Consider the following 19,675-nt stretch of genomic DNA (forward strand, 5'->3'; position numbering starts at 1 on the left):
TCTCTTGGATTTCGGAAAAATTCGGGGTGGGTCCTGTCAATCATACTATTTCATTTTATATTCTATGTATGTATGTATGTATTTTTTTTTTTAATTTTAAACTATCTTCATTTAAACTTTTAATTATAAAATTATTTTATACATAAAACATCATAAGTATATTCATTGGAGCTTGGCAATTATAGTATTCCAATTGTCTAGAGCAAGACTAACATATTGAATGCAAGTTTAACATTCTTATTCCCCTAGTATTCCAGTAGTATAGATTATTGTGTGTGTGTATATATATATATATATAATATTTAAATATAGGGTAGGCTCGGAAGACAAACAATAAAACACATTTTTTAGTTATTTATGAAACACACATTTTTCTTTATTGATTTATTTTAAAATTAGGCCAAATCCAAGTCCGACTTTAATACAAACTCCATGCCCAATTCAGAATGTTCTGGTTGCAGAGGTGTTATTTTCTCTGAAAAGTGGAGCATAATGCCAATCAAACTATAAACTTGAAAATCAAAGTTTAAAATCTTGGGAAGACCCTGACCAAGAAGAAATATCATCAAGTGTCAGAGCAAAACGCCTGCATTGATATTTGAGAAACAGATGAGAGCAAGAAGAGCTCTCATGCAGCAGACCCATTTCTGAGAGTTGTTGGAGTCCCATATCGACCGAAACATAAACTTTGGATGTTTTCTCCTCTATAAATATGTTCACCCTAAACAACATCGAGCGAACTTTAATTTCAGCCTACAGTCCTACGCGGGCTTGACGGGTCGTCATTTAGTGGGTATTTATGAAACACCTAATTGGGCTTTCTTAATAGAAGTCTAATTGGGATTTTTAGTATTAATTTTTTCAGTTAAGTTTAAAATTTGTAGATTATTTTCCGAACAATTCAGAACTTCGGAATTGGAAAGTTCCGAATTTTTCTGAAATTTTTCGGAATCACAATCGGAAGTGTTTATTGAAGTTCGAAATTTTTTGGACGGAAATTGGAATGGTTGTTTCCGATCCGATCCGGCCGAATTGCAGGCCTACTTCTAATCATTGCGCTATGCCCTTGGGGGCATGCTATATAGATAATTGAATAATATAGATAAGGTCTATCCAAACGACAATTAGAAAAAGTTGTTATGAAAAATAATAGTTTTCCTCTTTCCGTAAAGTCAAATACAAAACATTTATATTATAAATAACATATAAACAAATTGGAAAGTTTTAAAGGTATAATGAAATTGAAGAAAACAAAATAATAGGTAAGTAAAAGGAAAATAAATAATAAGTAAGAAGGTGAGTTTGATACGGTGAAGCACGTCAAAGACGTTGTCCTAAAGCCTTTGTAGCCTCCCTACGTGCAGGTACTGACGGTCTACAAGATTCCAAGATACGACCCTTGTACACAAACTCAAGATCCGCTATGAGCACGTTCATAGACAGATATAGGTATCCAAGTCACATAACCATTGCCCAAAATAATAATAATATAAAGTAGAGAATATATGTAAAAGTAGAAAGGAGAGAATTAGAATGTGTATGTGATATTCTGATAGTGTATTGTGTGTGTTATGTGTATTTTTTTTCAAATGTGAAGGAGGAGTGGCCTTTTATAGGCATCCAAAACATATAACCTTCATCAACCATAAAAGTTCACCAACCAAAAAATTAAGGCATTCACCAACCAGAAATAAAACCTGAATATTAAATATTTATAACCCCACAATAAAGAAAATGAAACATCAAAAATAAATAAATAAATAAAATGATTAAATTTTTAAAACCTTTTAAAATTCCAACAAAAGTTTAACAAAGTAGGCATGTCCTCCATCTCACTCTACCTCAATGGCCCCCTCCAAACCCAAAACCAAATCAATCTCTACTTCTCCAGTTAGTTTAAAGCTCCTCATCGACAAAAAGCATAACGAAGTTCTCTTCGCTTAAGCTGTCAAGGACTTTGTTGACTTTCTTTTCACTTTTCTGTCTCTACTCGTCGGCACTATAATCAGGCTCCTCTCTAAGAAACACATAGTCGGTTGTTTAGGCAAACTCTACGACAGCTTAGAAAACCTAGACGACACATACTTGCAACCCAACCTCAACAAGGATGTCCTAAAACTTAAGAATAAGAAGGTCCCAATTGGTGGCGCCCATCAAATCCTTCCTGCATTGACCCATGTCGGTCATGACAGCCATCAAGCTACTCCTACTCCTACTCCTACTCCTGCGGGGAGGTATGCTGTGTGGCCGCGACGACCCTAAGCACATTTGTCCAAAGTGCCTTCACTTCATTCCAAAACCCATGACTTATGTTGCTCTGCTGGCAGGTGCAGCCGGCGGCAAGGGAGGTGGGTTGGTGAGAGAGGCTGTGACTTACATGGTAACGGATAATTGGCATTACATTTTCAGTATCAACATTTTTTTTTTTTAAGAAAACAAAATTTCCAGATTATATTACAAAACCAAAGGCATTTGAAAGAAAGATATTTAATGGTGCATCTGCTCACAAAGAATCTGACACCCAAAAATGCTTACTATTTCTGACACCCAAAATACTCTTAGAAAATGGTTTTCTCACCGTCGAAAATAGATGATATTTGGCTGGAAATGTTGGCCCCATATTTATTTATGACAAATCTCATGGGCAATAAGTGGTCGTCAGAATTAATTTTTCTTTTCTCGAGGGTTTAGTTGTTGTCAGAAGTGATTATGTATTTCCAAGGGCAAACATTAGTTCTCGCAAGTAATACCGTCATGAACACAAATATTGCCGAGGAGTTGGTAGCTGGCGAGACGATGGCTAATAAGCCTATAATCCAGGAAGATGAGGCCAATGACGGGTAGCTGATAAGGCGGAGGCTAATGCTATCAAGCAGGTAGCCAAAGCTGATGAGCAGGTGGCTGCAGCTGATGAGCAGGTGGTCGTTGAGACAGAAGCCGAAGAGAAAATGCGGCTAATTAGACTGGAGCTAAAGATGACATCAACAACGGGGAGTCTCCTGCTGAAGTCTCAAAGTAGATGAAGATTTATTTTGTTTATTTTGTTTTTGTTTTTGTTTTTTGGTAGCTTTGTAGCTTTAAGTATTGGTCTCGGTTGACCACTTCATTTGACCTACTGAACTTGGGCATGTTGGCTGCTCACTAATATTTTTTAGGGAGTTTCACTAAAACACCCAAAATGATGGTTGAAATTATAAAAAAACCCAAGCACTATTTAAACATATAAACACACTCAAAACCCATCATTACACACACTCAAAACCCATTTATAAACACACCCAAAAAGTTGACTTTGGGGTTGATTTTGGGTGTGTTTCTATGTTTAAATAGTGCTTGAGTTTTTTTATAAATACATATCTAGAATTGGGTTTATTTATAAATTTGTATATTTTTTTATTAAGAATATCATAAAAAGATAAATGAAATCCATGAAAGACTGGAATCCACTAGAAAATAGAAAAATCCTAAATTTGATTAAGAATATCATAAAACTAATTATTACAATGTCATGAATTGGCTTAAATAGAAAACCAAGAAATCTTAAAACCGTAGGAAACCCTAGGTTCCAGAATATTCCTAAAACTTAACTAATAAGAAACTAATTAAAATCATATCAGGAAAATAATATCCTGATTGATAACTTATTCTAAAAAAATATAAATATAATATAAATCTTCTCACAAAATTAAGCAACAAGAAAATCCCAATTATACACTGTCATTCTTTTCCTAGTGCACCATAATTGATGCTTACTCAGAATGTTCCTCTCTTGCACAATTTCCTTCCAACTTTGAGCCACTTTATTTTAATTAATATTTCCCACCATAAATGACCCATATATCGTCATACATCACAACCCAAGGGCAATTACTATTTATGTGGGACTAATTTTATTTATATGTATGAGATTAATAAGAAAATAATTTGCTAGGTATGTATAATAAAAAAATTCTGAATTTTTTGGAAAATTTTCAGAATTGTTTTTATTTTTTTTATAAAAAATTTTATTCGCTGATGTCAGCGCCCTCATAATAGCTCAGCTGATCTTACCTTGGGCCTTACTTGGGCTTGATGGATCCCAACTCTTGCGTCTACGCTGGAATCACTTTTTGTGGCTTAGGGGGCCTTTTGACTGGGCTCCTGCGATGGAAGTGCTCTAAGGAGTTGAGCTACTAATTTTCTCAATTGCGAGTTAATTTTGGAGTGAGATGTCAACTTTCTTCAAAATGAAAATAGAGAAAATTCAAGAGTGGTTTTTAACTACGGAAAAATTGTTTTAGAGCCTCTCCTACTAAAATGGATGATATTCACATGAACTCACACACACATGCTAGGATTTGAATCTAGGACTATCTTTGGGGAGCTTGGCTCCAAATCACTACACCAGTGGATCCTTAACAACTAAGTATAAGGAGTTTTATTAATCGAGTGGATCCTTAGCAACTAAGGAAATTTTATTAAACCAGAGGATCCATAGCAACTAAGGAAATTTTGTTAAGCTTGATGGAAATGCATAGTCTCAAATTTCGAGGATTTCATGATTGTCTTGTACCAATTATAATAGCATGCGCTAGTGAGGGTCTTATCTAAGGCTCATTGAATCGAATTGGTTAATTGTTGGATCAAATTGTTGATCCAATGGTTAAGAGATATGGTCTCATCTAAGGATGTTATCTAACACACTCACTATAGAATGACTCCTATAACATAGTGATCAAATGAAATATTATGGACAGTTTAGCATAATAATACTACTACAATAATATTTCCCTATTTTAGACTAGAAGTCTACTTATAAACAAAAATAAAAATAGAAATTTACTTAAATAATAATAGTATGGTCCCTATTGAATTTTGTTGCATATTGAAAAGTTAAGGGAATTAGCATAAGTTATAAGGAATTGAGCTACTCTTTTTCTGCATTGTGAGTTAATTTTGGAGTGGAACATCAACTTTCTTCTAAAGGAAAATGGATAAAATGTAAGAGTGGTTTTTAACTAAGGAATTTGCTATAGGGTCTCTCCTATTGAAATTGACAATATTCATCTAAACTCACCCACACATAATAGGACTCGAATCCAGGACAATGTTTGGGAGAGCTTGGTAGTGAATCCTTAGCAAGTAATTATAAGGAATTTTATTAAACCAGTGGATCCTTTGCAACTAAGGAAATTTTATTGAACGAGAGGATCCTTGGCAACTAAGGATATTTTGTTAAGCTTAAGAGCACCGAATATGTACTATGTAGTGTTCCTTTGTTTTGAAAAGTATTGTAAAGTAATAAAGAAAAGGAGAAAAAGATAAAAAAAAAAAGAAAAAAAAAGGTTTTTTCTTCTTTTTTGCCAATAAAAAGGAAAGGGTTCTTCTTTATCGGTCGGTGGAGGACAAATTTGAGGGACATAAGTGTCATATGCTAAATTGGTTTCGTCTCAATTTGCCTTTATGAAAATGTAGACTACCTGTTTAGGGTAGAGGTATTTTGAGTCATTCCCTAACTTTTGCCCTTAATTTTTTTTTTTTCACAGACCCGAATAATTAATTTGAGATGTTTTAGTAAATTTTCTTCTAAGACTATAAATTGATAGGTAACCTAAGCCTCAACATAGCATCAATATAGTTGCGCACATCAATATGGCAACCTCCAACACCACACGTGTGAGCTTGAAACTCCTGATCGACACAAGGGGTTGCAAAGTTTTGTTTGCCGAAGCGAGCAAGGATGTTGTTGATTTTCTCTTCAGTCTCCTGTCTCTTCCTGTTGGGACTGTGATCTGGCTCCTCTCCAAAGACGGCATGGTTGGTAGCATGGGAAAGCTTTATGAGAGTGTCGAAAATCTAAATGACACATACTTGCAACCCAATCTTGACAAGGACACCTTGCTGAAACCAAAGGCCACAGTTGCTGTTGGTGCCAATATCCTTCCTCAGCTGACCAACAATATTAATGTCGACTCGAATTCTAAACAGTTCTACATGTGTTCATACTGCAATCCGCGCCATATTTCCGATGTTTGTAATACCCCTTGCCCAAATAGTTACAGTTCCATATCCACTAGGGTGACTTATGTTTCCCCACAAGCTTCTTCTTCTATGGTGGTGGCAACGTCCGGCAGCGAGCCAATGTCCACCATTTCAAGAGTACTTAACCAGGTATGTCAAGAGGTGGTGGTTTATCTTGGGATGCAAGAGGTCTGAATATTATTCCTCCTAATAATCTCTATACTTTTACTCTATAATATATAGGGCAACTTGTTATGTTCTCTTGTTGGCTTAATATATATTTTCTGTTTTGATTTCATCTTTCATTAATTATATATATATATATATATATATATATATATATATATATATATATACTTGTTGGATTAATAAATAAGGCCGAATCATCATGCAACCCAACATTCAAACTAATTCCTCGTCCCTGCTTTGATTTAAAGCTTATTTGTTTGACATTTTGTATGTTTTGTTTTTTCTCTTCGTAGGGTTTGAAGCTGCTGAAGGCATCCTTCGAGACCAGTGCAGTCCTTACCAAAGTGTTCCTGGGGCCTAAAACGTTTTCTGCTTTGTGAACTAAGGAGATTCGTATTGCTTTATGATGTCATTTTGGACGTTTCCTTATTTCGGATTTCAATCTTTTCTCGTTTCCCTTCGAATGAAGAAATTGTATTGATATCAAGGAACCCTTTGAGGTGTGATGGTAAATCAGAAACTCGCACAACAACAATAAGATTCAAACTCTGAGTTTACAGTTGGACCCGGCTTGTCCTTCTAACCAATTGCGCTACGCCCCCAGAGGGCATGCTATGTTATGTATATATTTTTGGTGAATGCTATGTTATATATTAGATAACTGTAAATACGCCCTCATAATTACTTTGTTTTTTTTGTGTGTCTCTTTTTTGAGAAGGCTCTCATAAAGATAATTGAATAATCTATCCACCAAAAAAACTAGATAATTGAATAATATAAGATAAGGTCTATCCAAATGACAATTAAAAAACGTTTAACTCCCTGGTATTGGGTCTACAAATAAATAGTTGGCATGTCCTTCCATCTCACTCTGCCTCAATGGCCCCATCCAAACCCAAACCCAAAACCAAAACCAAATCAATCTCTACTTCTCCAGTTAATTTGAGCTCCTCATCGACAAAAAGCTAGCATAACAAAGTTCTCTTTGCCGAATCTGACAAGGACTTTGTTGACTTTCTTTTCACTTTTCTGTCTCTACCCATCGGCACTGTGATCAGGCTCCTCTCTAAGAAATGCATGGTTGGCTGTTTAGGCAAACTCTATGACAGCTTAGAAAACCTAGACGACACATACTTGCAACCCAACCTCAACAAGGAAGTCCTTCTGTTTGTACCATATTTGGAAAATAGGCCAAAAATGGTTTTCAAAGAAGATTTATTAAACCCAAGCCCAACCTTTTCCTTTAGAAATGACGAAAATGGATTTTTCGGATTTGGGCTAGCAGTGGGAGAAAACCTCCCAAAAGCCCATAAGTACGAAAGGACCCCAACTTTGGTCCACGCTAAAGTTAAGAAAATAGGTAAATGTGGCATATTCGACCCACGTGAGGGTCTGAAAAGGGATTATCACCATTAATAGTTTTGTCTGAGATTGGTTTTCCTCCTACCTATGGACCGGCTCATAAGGATAGATCAACAGCCGACTTTGGACAACAGCCAAGTATCCTCCTCCAGCCTTCATCATTAGGAATTCTTGCTTATAAATATAGAGGCTCTACAGCAGCACAAATGGACTCTCTCTCCAAAAACCAGACACAACGTCTCAAAAGCACTTGAAAGAACTTCAAGATCTTTTCAAATAACCTACTTACTGTTCAGATAACCAATTGACCACTTTTGCATTTATCTTTTCTTACTTTGCCATCCTTATGGTATTATTCTTATTCAAACAATCGGTTTGAATTTCTGTAAACATATCTTCTGTTTAAATTAGATAGAGAAATCTCTAGCTTCTTCAATATTGTAATTTGTATTTAAAAGTAGCTAAATGGAGAAATCTTTGGCTTTTATTTTTATTTGTTATCGTACCAGAGTTGGATAGAGGGATCTCGACATTTGAAACCTCTTTACTTTATGAAATTTACTCTAGCTACCTCATTAAATATCTTCCATTTAGTTTCTTTATATACTCTTGTAGATTAATTTATTTTCCCGCCTTTGCAAATTTAAGCTTATCGTTATTTGGACCCAAGATAAGGGTTTAGGCCCGAATAGGGATTTATTAGTTCGAAAGTAAGGGCCTGTCCAGGTCCTAACTACATTCTTGGGCCCGAATTGGCTGAATCTTTACCCGGTCATCTCGGACCCAAGTTAGATTTTTGAACCCAAATAAGGGAGCATTAACCACAACATTGATTTCCTTCTTGTTTAATCAGGTACTGTTCGTATCTATTAAACCAGCAACACACGAGTGAAAGAATATTGAAGTCCTCTTGATTGAGGCATAGAAAAGAACTCATCTAAGTGAGTACCCCCTTTGGAGCACAATGGCTAGATCAGAAGTCCAGAACAAGTGCGAATCCACCAAATAGATATCCTACATCACATATACTAGGTCTATTGGGCTGGTCTTATATCCAATAGTGGCACACCTACGTAATCAGCAATCAGGTCAGGAGAAGCAAGTCATTAGGGCCCAGCCTAAGCTCGTCCGTTCTTGTTAACCTGATTCAACTTTCAATTTTGTCCAAAAAGTTGAAAGAGTCCTCTCACGAGCTAAAAATCCAATTAGGACATTGGTGTTGACCCGACAGCCTTTCCACTCTCTAGAGCACCTCAACCCAGAAGACAAAGAGTGTCGAGAAAAAAGGGACCAACACCTTCTAAAACTTAAGAATAAGAAGGTGCCAATTGGTGACGCCCATCTAATCCTTCATTTGTTGACCGATGGTGAATGAAACGGTAAAGCATTGTACACATGTCGGTCATTCATGCCAGTCGTCAAGGTACTCCTACTCCTACTCCGGCGGTGATGTATGCTATGTGGCTGCGACGACCCTAAGAACATTTGTCCAAAGTGCCTTCACTTCATTCCAAACCCATGACTTATGTTACTCCGCTGGCAGGTGCAACCGGCGACAAGGGAGTTGGGTTTGTGAGAGAGGCTGTGACTTACATGATAATGGATAATTGCTTTTGCATTTTTAGTATCAACTAATTTTTTTTAAAGAAAGAAAACTGTCCAGATTATATTACAAAACAAAAGGCATTTGAAAGAAAGAAGAATTGACAAACAATCTGACACCGAAAATGCTTACTATTTCAAGCACCCAAAATGCCGTTCGAAATAGTTAATATTTGGCTGGAAATGTTGGCACCACGTTTATTTCCGACAAATCTTATGCGCGTGAAGATCATAGCCTATTTCCGAGGGCAATAAGTGGTCGTCGGAATTAATTTTTCTTTTTTCGAGGGTAATTAGTTGTTGTCGGAAGTGATTATGTACTTCCAAAGGCAATCATTAGTTCTCTCGAGATGGTGTATATTAGTGAGGGGTCATAATTGCTATCGGAAATGATTGTCTATTACCGATGGCATGTATTTGCTCTCATAAAAAGTTTAATGCTACAATTTTCCGATATTATATTATGTACGTTTACTTTCTTTTTATTAACAAAGGGCTTAAACATTGGAGATATGAATACCATCAAGCAAGAGTTGTGTTATATGTGCTTACTTTATGTTTTTTTTTTTTTTTTGGGTACTAATTACTAAGTTAAACTTAAATGACGTACAAGTTTTCCATTTTAAAGAAATTATAGGATGCGTGTTATTTATTTATAATTTTTTAAGATTACATTAGAAAGCTTAGAAATTTAGTATTTATAATCTATTTTGATTGATGTTTACAGTAAATAGGATCTTATGTTAGTTGTTTCATAATTTTCCTATAGTTCAACTTAATGCTTTAATTTCGTTTACATGCTAAGTTTTACTTTAGTTTAACACTAGTGTTCTTTTTTGTCATGCATATATTGCTATACGTTGAGAAATTGTGAATATGGACATTCCTAAAATAAGGTAGAATATGTCACAACATGGAAAGAGAAGATTACTTTCTGGGTTATAGTCATTATTTGAGTTTGTGCAATTCTGATTTCAGTAATTTATTGAACTTCTCTTAAGTATTGTGTTAATGCAGGTCCAGGAGGGTGCAAATTATATTATTGATCATGCAGAGGTTGAGGTTGTTTTCATCCAAGATAAGAAAGTGAAAGAAGTGAGAAATAATATCTCATCCTGCCATTTTTTATCAAATCATATATTCCACAAGATCAGTTTCACAAGCACTAGATGGTTCTAATAGGAAAAAAAAAAATACTCTACACCTTTAAAACTATCTCCTCTTTCTTTCTGTCTCAAAAATACATTAGCATTATTTATATGATTTAATGTATACTTTTATTTCTAGAAAAACTATAGAAAATGTAAGTACATAAGAAAAAAAATTATCATTAGATTTTAAGCTAATAACTTTAGCTAGCCCACCAATTGAAAAATTTCTGGTTCTGCCCTTAAGTACTACTAGAGACTAAATGATATTTCATTTTCACCTTTTTTTATAAAAAAAAAAAAAAAAAGGGAGCTATAGATGCAGCAATACGGTGATTTTCATAAAATTCTAACTGCGAAGTTCTTGTTATAGAAATAGTGATAATTGAGAGCATTTTCGTTATTTATTATTTGATGAGTTTTCTATAATTCTTTCGTATTCCGTTTGACAAGGATTTTTGACAAACATTGGCACATTCCGATGTTATAAAGAGAAGAACAAAAGGGTAGTTATAGATAGGAGCTTTCCAAAGATTGGAAGTCAAGATTTCTTGTGTCCTACTAACGAACGAATATTATATGTTGTGTCCTTAAGGCACATGACATTAATATGAACATTGGAATTTTCTCCATACAAGGCAACCAAACGATTTTCCTAATCATATACGGCTTTACAAAATAGACTTCACATATTCATTTGGTGTGCGGCTTTAATATGATAAATAACTACCCAAAAACAAGACATAACTTGACATAATTTAAAGCATCCAAAAATTGTTTGTTTTGCTACACATTGTTATTCTCACCACCAACCAACAAGTGTTTTATAGAGCATATATAAAGAGGAAACCAATCCCAATTATTCAACAACCATAGCATTCATCATTAGCATTCTAGAAACCAGGAAGTTGCTTTTAGTGCTCAATTGGGTCATTTTATATCATCTCCATGGACAATATAATCAGTCCCAAGAGGCTCATTAGAATTGCTAGCAAGTGGCAGAAGAGAGATGCTATGGGGAGGAACAAAAATTCATCGCCAAGAGCAGCTATCAACAACATGCTGAATAATATGGTGGGTGAAAAGGGAACTTTTGTTATCTACACCATTGACGAAAGCCGTTTCGTACTGCCGTTATCCTATCTCTCTAACTGCATTTTCCAAGAGCTCTTCAAGATGTCTGAAGAAGAGTTTGGCCTCTCAACTGGTCGTGGGCCAATTATCTTGCCATGTGACTCGCTCTTCATGAATTACATACTCTCATTTCTCCAGCGAGGAACGACCGGAGATTTGGAGAAAGCTTTGCTTGCCAACTCTCTCTTTAGCAGTAGCTGCTCAAGTTCTAAACTACATCAAGGACAAATAAGAAACCCAACTATTCCTTTGTGGTTATTGCTGAGCACATGAAATCATACTAGAAGTTTTGTAAATGAGCGATGGGACTTGAACTGAATGTGAATATATTTGTATATGATGTATAAATACATCATGGAGAGATCATGCTTTATTTATCTTCGCTTTCCAATGTTTCATGACTTGTTCATCTACGTTTGTTCTTAGTTTACGCCGCAATAATTTTGCTTCTAGAGCTCTCAACCATGGAATTTACAGGAATATTGTAATTGGACACTCAGTCATGGATGTGTAACTATAAACTCATTATACGTGTTACGTTTTATCGTTGGAATGAACTCAATACACCGTCTTACGTTTTATAATTTGAGTAAATTCAATACATCGTGCAACAAGCGATCTGACAGTATTACCATCATTTTGATGTTAAGAAGACACTAGTGCCTCATGAGGAAGCTGCGGAGATTACGTCAAAGGATAATTTCAAAAGTTTAAAGAGTTTTATGTTGCTATGATCATTATCACACTACTGTTGCTATGAATATAAATAGAAATTACTTTTTGGCTAACTTTGGTGGATCTAGAAATTTAAAGTTTTATCTTCTTAATCATTCAAAAACCCATTTTAAAGTTGAAATGTGCTACTAAGAGCATCTCTAACAGTCTCTTCAATAATTTTAGAATGCTATTAATATTTTCGTAAACCTCAGGACATATGTTTTGGGATGAAACACATTTTTTAATTTTTTAATATGAACATAATACAGAGATGAGGTGTTACTGCCCTTCATTGACTTTAGGGCACATTCCTAACATGACACAGTACTAAAAATGCAAGCAATCAGCCACCAAAAAACTACGGATTCTTATAATTTTACATCTGGATTAGGTTCACTTTGTTCTGTATTTTGTTGTACATTAATTTATAAGGAAATGCTCTCAAACACCACTATTAGCTAAATTCCCAAATAGCACTATTATTGCAGTAGTAAATAGACTATATCGACAAAATATTGATTAATGTCATATCAAGATTCTATGGAACTATTTGCTATGGAAATAATGAGGTAATATCGACAGTATCGAGATAATATCGATATAATATGGGATTGTTTGCTACAGAAATAGTGTTATCTGAGATAATTTTCCTAATTTTTTTGGGTCAGCTCTAGACTTACAATTCTTGACATACATCCAAAAAATTTCCGTTGCAACACATTGAAATTTTCACCACCAAGCAACTAAATTGTCAGTACATAAACATAACAAAACTAGGCAACAAAGTACCACTATGCCAAAATTCACTTTAGTCTCTTAGGCTTCAGTTTTATAAAAACCGAGGCCATAGGAGTGTAAAGACATCACAACCAATATTGGGCAATCTGAGCCGATGCCTTTATATGGAAGTAGCATCGATCAATATTTGAATTGATGCCATATATCTTTCTTTTTCTTTTTAAAGTAAAAGTTTCAATGACTGATGTGTTATACCCAGGTCAACTCCCCCAAAAATATTTCATCCTTTTCCCTAAAAAAATTTCACTAAGTCTTAAACCTAACTCTCTTTCTCTCTCCTCTCCCTGTCAAAAAGTTCTTCTCTCTGCTCTTAACTCTCAAAAAGAAAAAAGTCGTTAAAGTTAGAATGGATACACCCCCTTAGGGTTGGGTCATTCTCTCCTCCATTTCGAGTCGCTCCTCTCCTTCTTCCATCTCGACTACAGCGGCTCCTCCTCTCCAGCGGACAATTTCCGGCGGCTGCATCTCCTCTCCTCTCCAACGGGTAAGCCTCCTTCTCCCTTCTTCTACCTCCTTAAATCTCTCTCTCTCTTAATTCGATTTTCTTCGAAATTTTCTCAGTCTCAGTGCCGTCTCTCAGCCCTCTCCAACGGGACAATTTCCAGCGGCAGTCTCCTTTCCAACGGGTAAGCCTCCTTCTTCTCCTTCTTCTATCTCCTTAAATCTCTTTTTCTTAACTCGATTTTCTGTTATCTGTTCAACTAATTCTTGTAGTTCTCTATGATAGGAAAGGGCCGAATTGTAGTAATTTTTTCTTTCGTCATTCGAAAAACATAATTATGTCTTCGTTTGAATCCAGAGTTCATGCTTTTGCCTTCATCCATATGAAAAGTGGATTTGAATAGTCTATTGCCTAGAAATTATTTTAATGTCTTTTCCTCATATTGCATATATTGCCTTTAAAGATGTAAATGTAAAACCACGTGTTTTCCTCATATTGCCTTTTAAATATGTAAAACCATGTTTACTCAATCCATGTTTACTACGAGTCGGAACCCAAAAGTCTGCAAAATGTTCAGGTAAAATCGGCTTTAGTACCAGTTTGGCATTGCTTATTCGGGGTGATAAGTGATTTTTTAAAAATTTTGAGAAGCCCAACCCGTTTGGTAAACTGCGAAAACATCACTTATTATTAAAAATTGCTGTGAGAGAAAGCTATAAGGGAAAGCAGCTAATTAGGTGCTTTCATTTTCTGATTATGCAGGAATCAGTTTTGAAGAGGTGTTGAGTTTAATGATTATGCAGCAATCATTTTCTGATTATGCATAAAATCAACATCAACAACACTTTTAACAAAAATTTTACCAAACGCCAAACTGCTTTCTCTCACAGCTGATTTCTCTCACAGCAAATCTGACAATGATTATTTTCACAAAGACAAAGAATGCCAAACTGGCCAGTATCTGTGCTTCTCTATGCTTTTGGTTTTCCATTCTAGGTTTTAGGGAATTCTCATTCTAATTTCTCAACACCACCGTCTTTTTCTTTAACCACACCCGCTGATTTTTTGATCTTCAATTCGTCATCTTCTTTTTTTTTTTTTTTTTTCGTTTTATTTTCTGGTCATGAATTCAGCTTTGGCATCTTTATTTGTTGTTTGGTGGGTGCGTAAAGAATAGAAGGAAAATAATGGAAAAAAAGAACACTTTTTCTTCATTGCAATTTGTTGAACTAGGGTTTTCTTAGTGAAAAAGGCAGCCGATCACTGTTGTCGAGTTTGGGTTTTGGGGAGGGATTGAAACACTGAACACTGAAAAAGGCAGCCGATCACTATTGTCAACTTGGATATGTTCACCACTAATTACTAATAGTTATAGAAGTAGCAATAAAAAATTATTTCTCCTTCCAAAGTCATGCTCCACATCACTTCCTGCTTCCACAAGTAGGTTTTTGAAAAAAAAATACAAGGGATTGAGGGAGGTTTGCATTGACACTTTCAGTTCCGAAAATATTAAAGGACATTTATTTAATATAATCGGCAACAAGCTCTAATTGTATATCACGCTCATTAACCTTTTTTTTTTTTTGGGTCTAAGTTTTGTTCTTGAAAAAGAATACAAATAAACTTGAGATAATATTTCCCTAATGTTGTAGTTGATGATGGGCCATATAAGTTTTTTTTCTTCTTCAAAAACCTTTTTCCAGAGACAACATATAATTTCACAAAAAAAAAAAAAAAAAAAAAAAGTCGGCAGATAAAGAAAAGAAGATAGCACTTTGAGAAAAAACCAAGAGGCATCAACTTCTTATGGTTTATCATTAGTTTTTGTTCAAGTTACTGGCTGTGGTTCCACCCCTGTGGAGGACAGTAAATTGTTGGGGTAATTTCAAAGGTCAGAAATTAAGAAAATAAAAAGTTAGAATCTAAAGGGTTTAGCTATTATTTCTAGTTTATGAGTTGAAGTTAAAGTGAGGTTTAGTGGTTATGGTTATGTTTAATGTTGAGTTAATATTATGGCCTATAAATAGGCGGCGTATCCACTCTATGTTATGTGTGTATCAAGAGTGTGTGCTGTACTGTAGTAGTGTATTTGAAGTATCAATCTTATTAAAGTTTGTCTCAAGTAAGTTTGTGTAGGAGCTCTGTGTAGTCTACGGGCTTCACATCTCCATAATTATGTTATTCTTTAGTTCATTATATTGTATTTCCCTCTTCACATTTAGAGCATATGAGCATAAAGCTAAATCATCCAATAAGTGGTATCAGAGCTGATACGGTCATGAGGACCTGTATCACATATGTGGCGTTTGGAGCATGGTCCAATTTTTAAATGATTTTTGGCATGTAGCATGGAGCGTTGGTGGTGGTTTTATATTTAAATTATGTTGGCATGATGAATATTTTTTTTTTTGTTGTTATTAAAATGTTTTATCGTGGGCTTGAGATGTGTAAGAAAAAATAATAATAATTTGTGTGTTGGTTGTAAGTGAGAGGCATATTGATGTTAATGAAATAAAGGCACATGGATGCCGAATGAAGAGAGAAAGACACAAGTATGCCGAAGGAAGAGAGAAAAGCATAAGATGCCGAAGAGAAAAAAGGAACAATGGTTCCTGTGAAGATTGGGGCAAATGTGCACCCAAAAGAAAAAAGGAAAGAAAATGGAGTGTTTTATGATTCATGAAGGAAAGTGTTTAGTTATTAATTGTTTTCTCTCTTGCAGCCAGAAAAGGAAAAATGACAGTATATCAGTCGTTGTACCATTCAAGCCCATTTTGATTGAAGTTGCACGCAACTTTAATGTTGAACCACATTTTAATTTTGTAACCAAGGGACCAGCTCATGCAATGCAATTAGTGTGTTATATTAGTTTTGATGAAGGAGCACATCCGAATTTTTTCCAGCAGGTGGAAAAAAATAAAGAAAGAGGCAGAACACTTGGCGGCATATTTTTGTCTGAATTATTGGATTGAACAAGACATCAGTAAAGTGTTCGATTCAACTTTAATGCATTGATGAATTTCAAGATCGAATGTGGTAAGCTGCAGGAAGATATTGGGATGCTATAAGATCAAGTGATGGATCTAGAACTAGAAATTGGAGTGCGCACGCTAACACAAGATGAAAATCCAGAAGAACATGGTATTGGCCAGCCTCAAAGTATCGTGAACATAAGTGACATGGAAGACGAGTAAGGGGGAAAGCATCTACGTTAATAAGCTTTGAAATTATGGGAGAGATTGTTGGGGTAATTTCAAAGGTCAGAAGTTAAGGAAATAAAAAGTTAGAATCTAAATAGTTTAGCTATTATGTCTAGTTTATGAGTTGAAGTTAAAGTGAGGTTTAGTGAGTATAGTGGTTATGGTTATGTTTAATGTTGAGTTAATATTATGACATATAAATAGGTGGCATATCCACTCTATGTTATGTGTGTATCAAGAGTGTGTGCTATAGTAGTGTATTTGAAGTATCAATCTTATTAAAATTTGTCTCAAGTAAGTTTGTGTAGGAGCTCTGTGTAGCCTACGGGCTTCACATCTCCATAATTATGTTGTTCTTTAGTTTGTTATATTGTATTTCCCCCTTCACATTTAGAGTGTATGAGCATAAAGCTAAATCCACCAATATAAATTACTACCAGAAAACAATTCTTGAGTTTACTGAGCAAACAACATTATAATAGATGAGAGAGAAATCACAGGGAAGAGTATAAAGTCAAGAAATTTGGAATCAAAAAAAGGATGTATCAAATCTTGTTCATCTTGGATGTGGAGTGCAGAGAGAGAGAGAGAGAGAGAGAGAGAGAGAGAGAGAGAGAGAGAGAGAGCAAAACCACTTAGAGACAGATGAAGAAAATCGAGATGTTCCTCTTGGAAATGAAAGGTATTGAATTTAGATGTATTTAATATATAATATTAACAAAATGTGGGATTATATACAAATTGAATAGGAAAAGAAGGACGATGGTCTCACTAATTTCAAAAGAAGGAAGTCACAAACTAGAAACATGAATAGGAAAAGAAGTGCGAAAATGTAAGTTCTAAACTCCTATATGTGTTAGCAATATTGTCAAGGATGGAAAGAATTGTCAAACGTGAAATCATAGATTTAAATAGTGCACTGTGTGTTTGCATGACTATTATAGCTGGTTGTAAGAGGTTTGAAGTTCAACTCATATTCATAATTAGTTCTATATTTAGTTATAGCTAGTTGATGGAGTTGAAGTATCGTGTAAATATGTTGTCATTTGTAAAAAAGAAATAATAAAAAATGATGTTAAGCATCAAAGCTTCCGACATCTTTCTCTTTACAAATATGACCATATTATTTCAACAAATGTAGAAGACAATGAGTTTTGTGGTCCGGGGTCAGACGATCGACAATATAATTGAAGGTAGTTGCAGCCAAATTAATTTAGCAGAATGACGACTTCCAAATTTCATGATGCTGGTCTGTGAAAAATTGAGACTTATTAAAGATTACTTGAATGTCTTGGAGCCTACTGTTGGCGTGAGTCTCTTAATTAATCAAGGAGATTTATTTCCTTGATTAATTAAGGGATTTACTTTTCCATTTTATTTAGTTGACAAATCTTTGTATAATTAGGAGATACTATCCTAATTGATTACTGTATCTATTTCCTTGTAAATCGCTCATGTAAACTCATATATATATATATATATATATATATATACACAGAGAGTTTCCATTAAGGGATCCCTCAAATAAGCTTATTTGAGGGACACCCTTTGTAAGCCCCACTATGGATTGTATTTCACTAATGCAAACCGTCTATTTTGTAGATACTCATTTAAAGATCATCTCTACAAAAAATCACTTGAATCCGATATCATTTGACCATTCAATTGAGTTATTGAAATTTTAGTACTTTATTGTAGCACCGTGTTCATTGATTTTGTAAGACACAATTGGATGTCGAAACGGTTTCCGATTTGTCTAATTTTTTTGTAAGGATGATCTATGAATGAAGACCTAAAAAATATATGGTTTGGATCATTGGAAAAAAAAAATTGTAGGGTACCCTAAAGGGCGTCCCTCAAATAAAATTATACAAATTTATAAATAAACCCAATCCTAGACATGTATTTATAAAAAAACCCAAGCACTATTTAAACATAGAAACACACCCAAAATCAACCCCAAAGTCAACTTTTTGGGTGTGTTTATAAATAGGTTTTAAGTGTGTGTAATGATGGGTTTTGGGTGTGTTTATAAAGTGTTTTGGGTGTTGGGTTTTTTTATAATTTCAACCTCCATTTTGGGTGTTTTAGTGAAACTCCCATAAAATTATTTGAGGGATCCCTCAATAGAAGGGGACTATATATATATATATATATATATATATATATATATCCTTATGGAGAAGAATATAATTCAACCTAATACATTCAAACCATATTCATATTTTAGCATCTACAAAGATAGAAGACCAAATTTTCATCCCAAAAAAAAAAAAAAGAAGACCAAAAAGACTTGAATCTGCACCACTTGTCTTTGAGGAAGAAAAGTCCAATAAGATAGTTACAAGTGATATTAGTAGAATTGAAAAACCGACTTGAATCTACCTCTGTTTGTTCGTGGCGGCTTCTTCTCCTAGAGTGGCACTTTCTACATTGGCGAAGGATGTGAATGTTGATCTTTCATAAAAAACGACTTGACAGAAAACAAGAAATACACAAATCCATTGAATTGAAAAAAATTAAAAAATCTTCATACAAAAACAATATTCATATTTTAGCACCTACAAAGATGGAAGACCAAAAAAGACTTGAATCTGCACCACGTGTCTTTGAAGAAGAAAAGTCGAATAAGATGGTTACAAGCGATATTAGTAGAATTGAAAAAACGACTCGAATCTTCCTCTGTTTGTTTGTGGCAGCTTCTTCTCCTAGAGTGGCACTTTCTACATTGGCGAAGGATGTGAATGTTGATCTTTCATAAAAAAACGATTTGGAAGAAAATAAGAAATACACAAATACATTGAATTGGAAAAAAAAATTCTTCATACAAAAACAAATGAAGTAATTTCATTTTGTTTGTTTTTTTATTAACAAAAAGAAGGATGCAAACTCGGAAATTCTGAAGTCAAAATCAGTGCCAATCCTGGATAGGAGCAGTCAGTGCGACTGCTCTGGGTCCATTGTCCAAGGTAGCCCAAAATTTTTTACTTTTTAATTTTATAAAGAGTTATATTATATTTATTATATATTCTTTTAATATTTAAAAAAAAGTAACATGGGGTGTTTCAACTCTTTTAAGCTCT

The 19,675-nt window shown here is 34.6% G+C and overlaps 1 protein-coding gene across 1 annotated transcript; it reads left to right on the forward strand.

Moving 5' to 3' along the window:
- Positions 1 to 5,598: 5,598 nt before the first annotated feature.
- Positions 5,599 to 6,885, forward strand: LOC103339292 (uncharacterized). The gene is made up of 2 exons (XM_089043012.1): positions 5,599 to 6,189; positions 6,483 to 6,885. Exons 1-2 carry the CDS (start codon positions 5,632 to 5,634, stop codon positions 6,567 to 6,569), a joined length of 645 nt encoding a protein of 214 aa, XP_088899138.1. The 5' UTR covers positions 5,599 to 5,631; the 3' UTR covers positions 6,570 to 6,885.
- Positions 6,886 to 19,675: the final 12,790 nt, after the last annotated feature.

This window comes from Prunus mume, linkage group LG8, assembly GCF_029339155.1.
Source record: "Prunus mume cultivar Tortuosa linkage group LG8, ASM2933915v1, whole genome shotgun sequence".
In the NCBI taxonomy this organism is placed as follows: Eukaryota; Viridiplantae; Streptophyta; class Magnoliopsida; order Rosales; family Rosaceae; genus Prunus; species Prunus mume.

Excerpts from the sequence above, each read along its gene's own strand:
- LOC103339292 (XM_089043012.1), top strand. The coding sequence starts at position 5,632 with ATGGCAACCTCCAACACCACACGTGTGAGCTTGAAACTCCTGATCGAC. Across the intron at positions 6,190-6,482 it reads TTTATCTTGGGATGCAAGAG|GGTTTGAAGCTGCTGAAGGC; the intron begins GTCTGAATATTA and ends TTCTCTTCGTAG.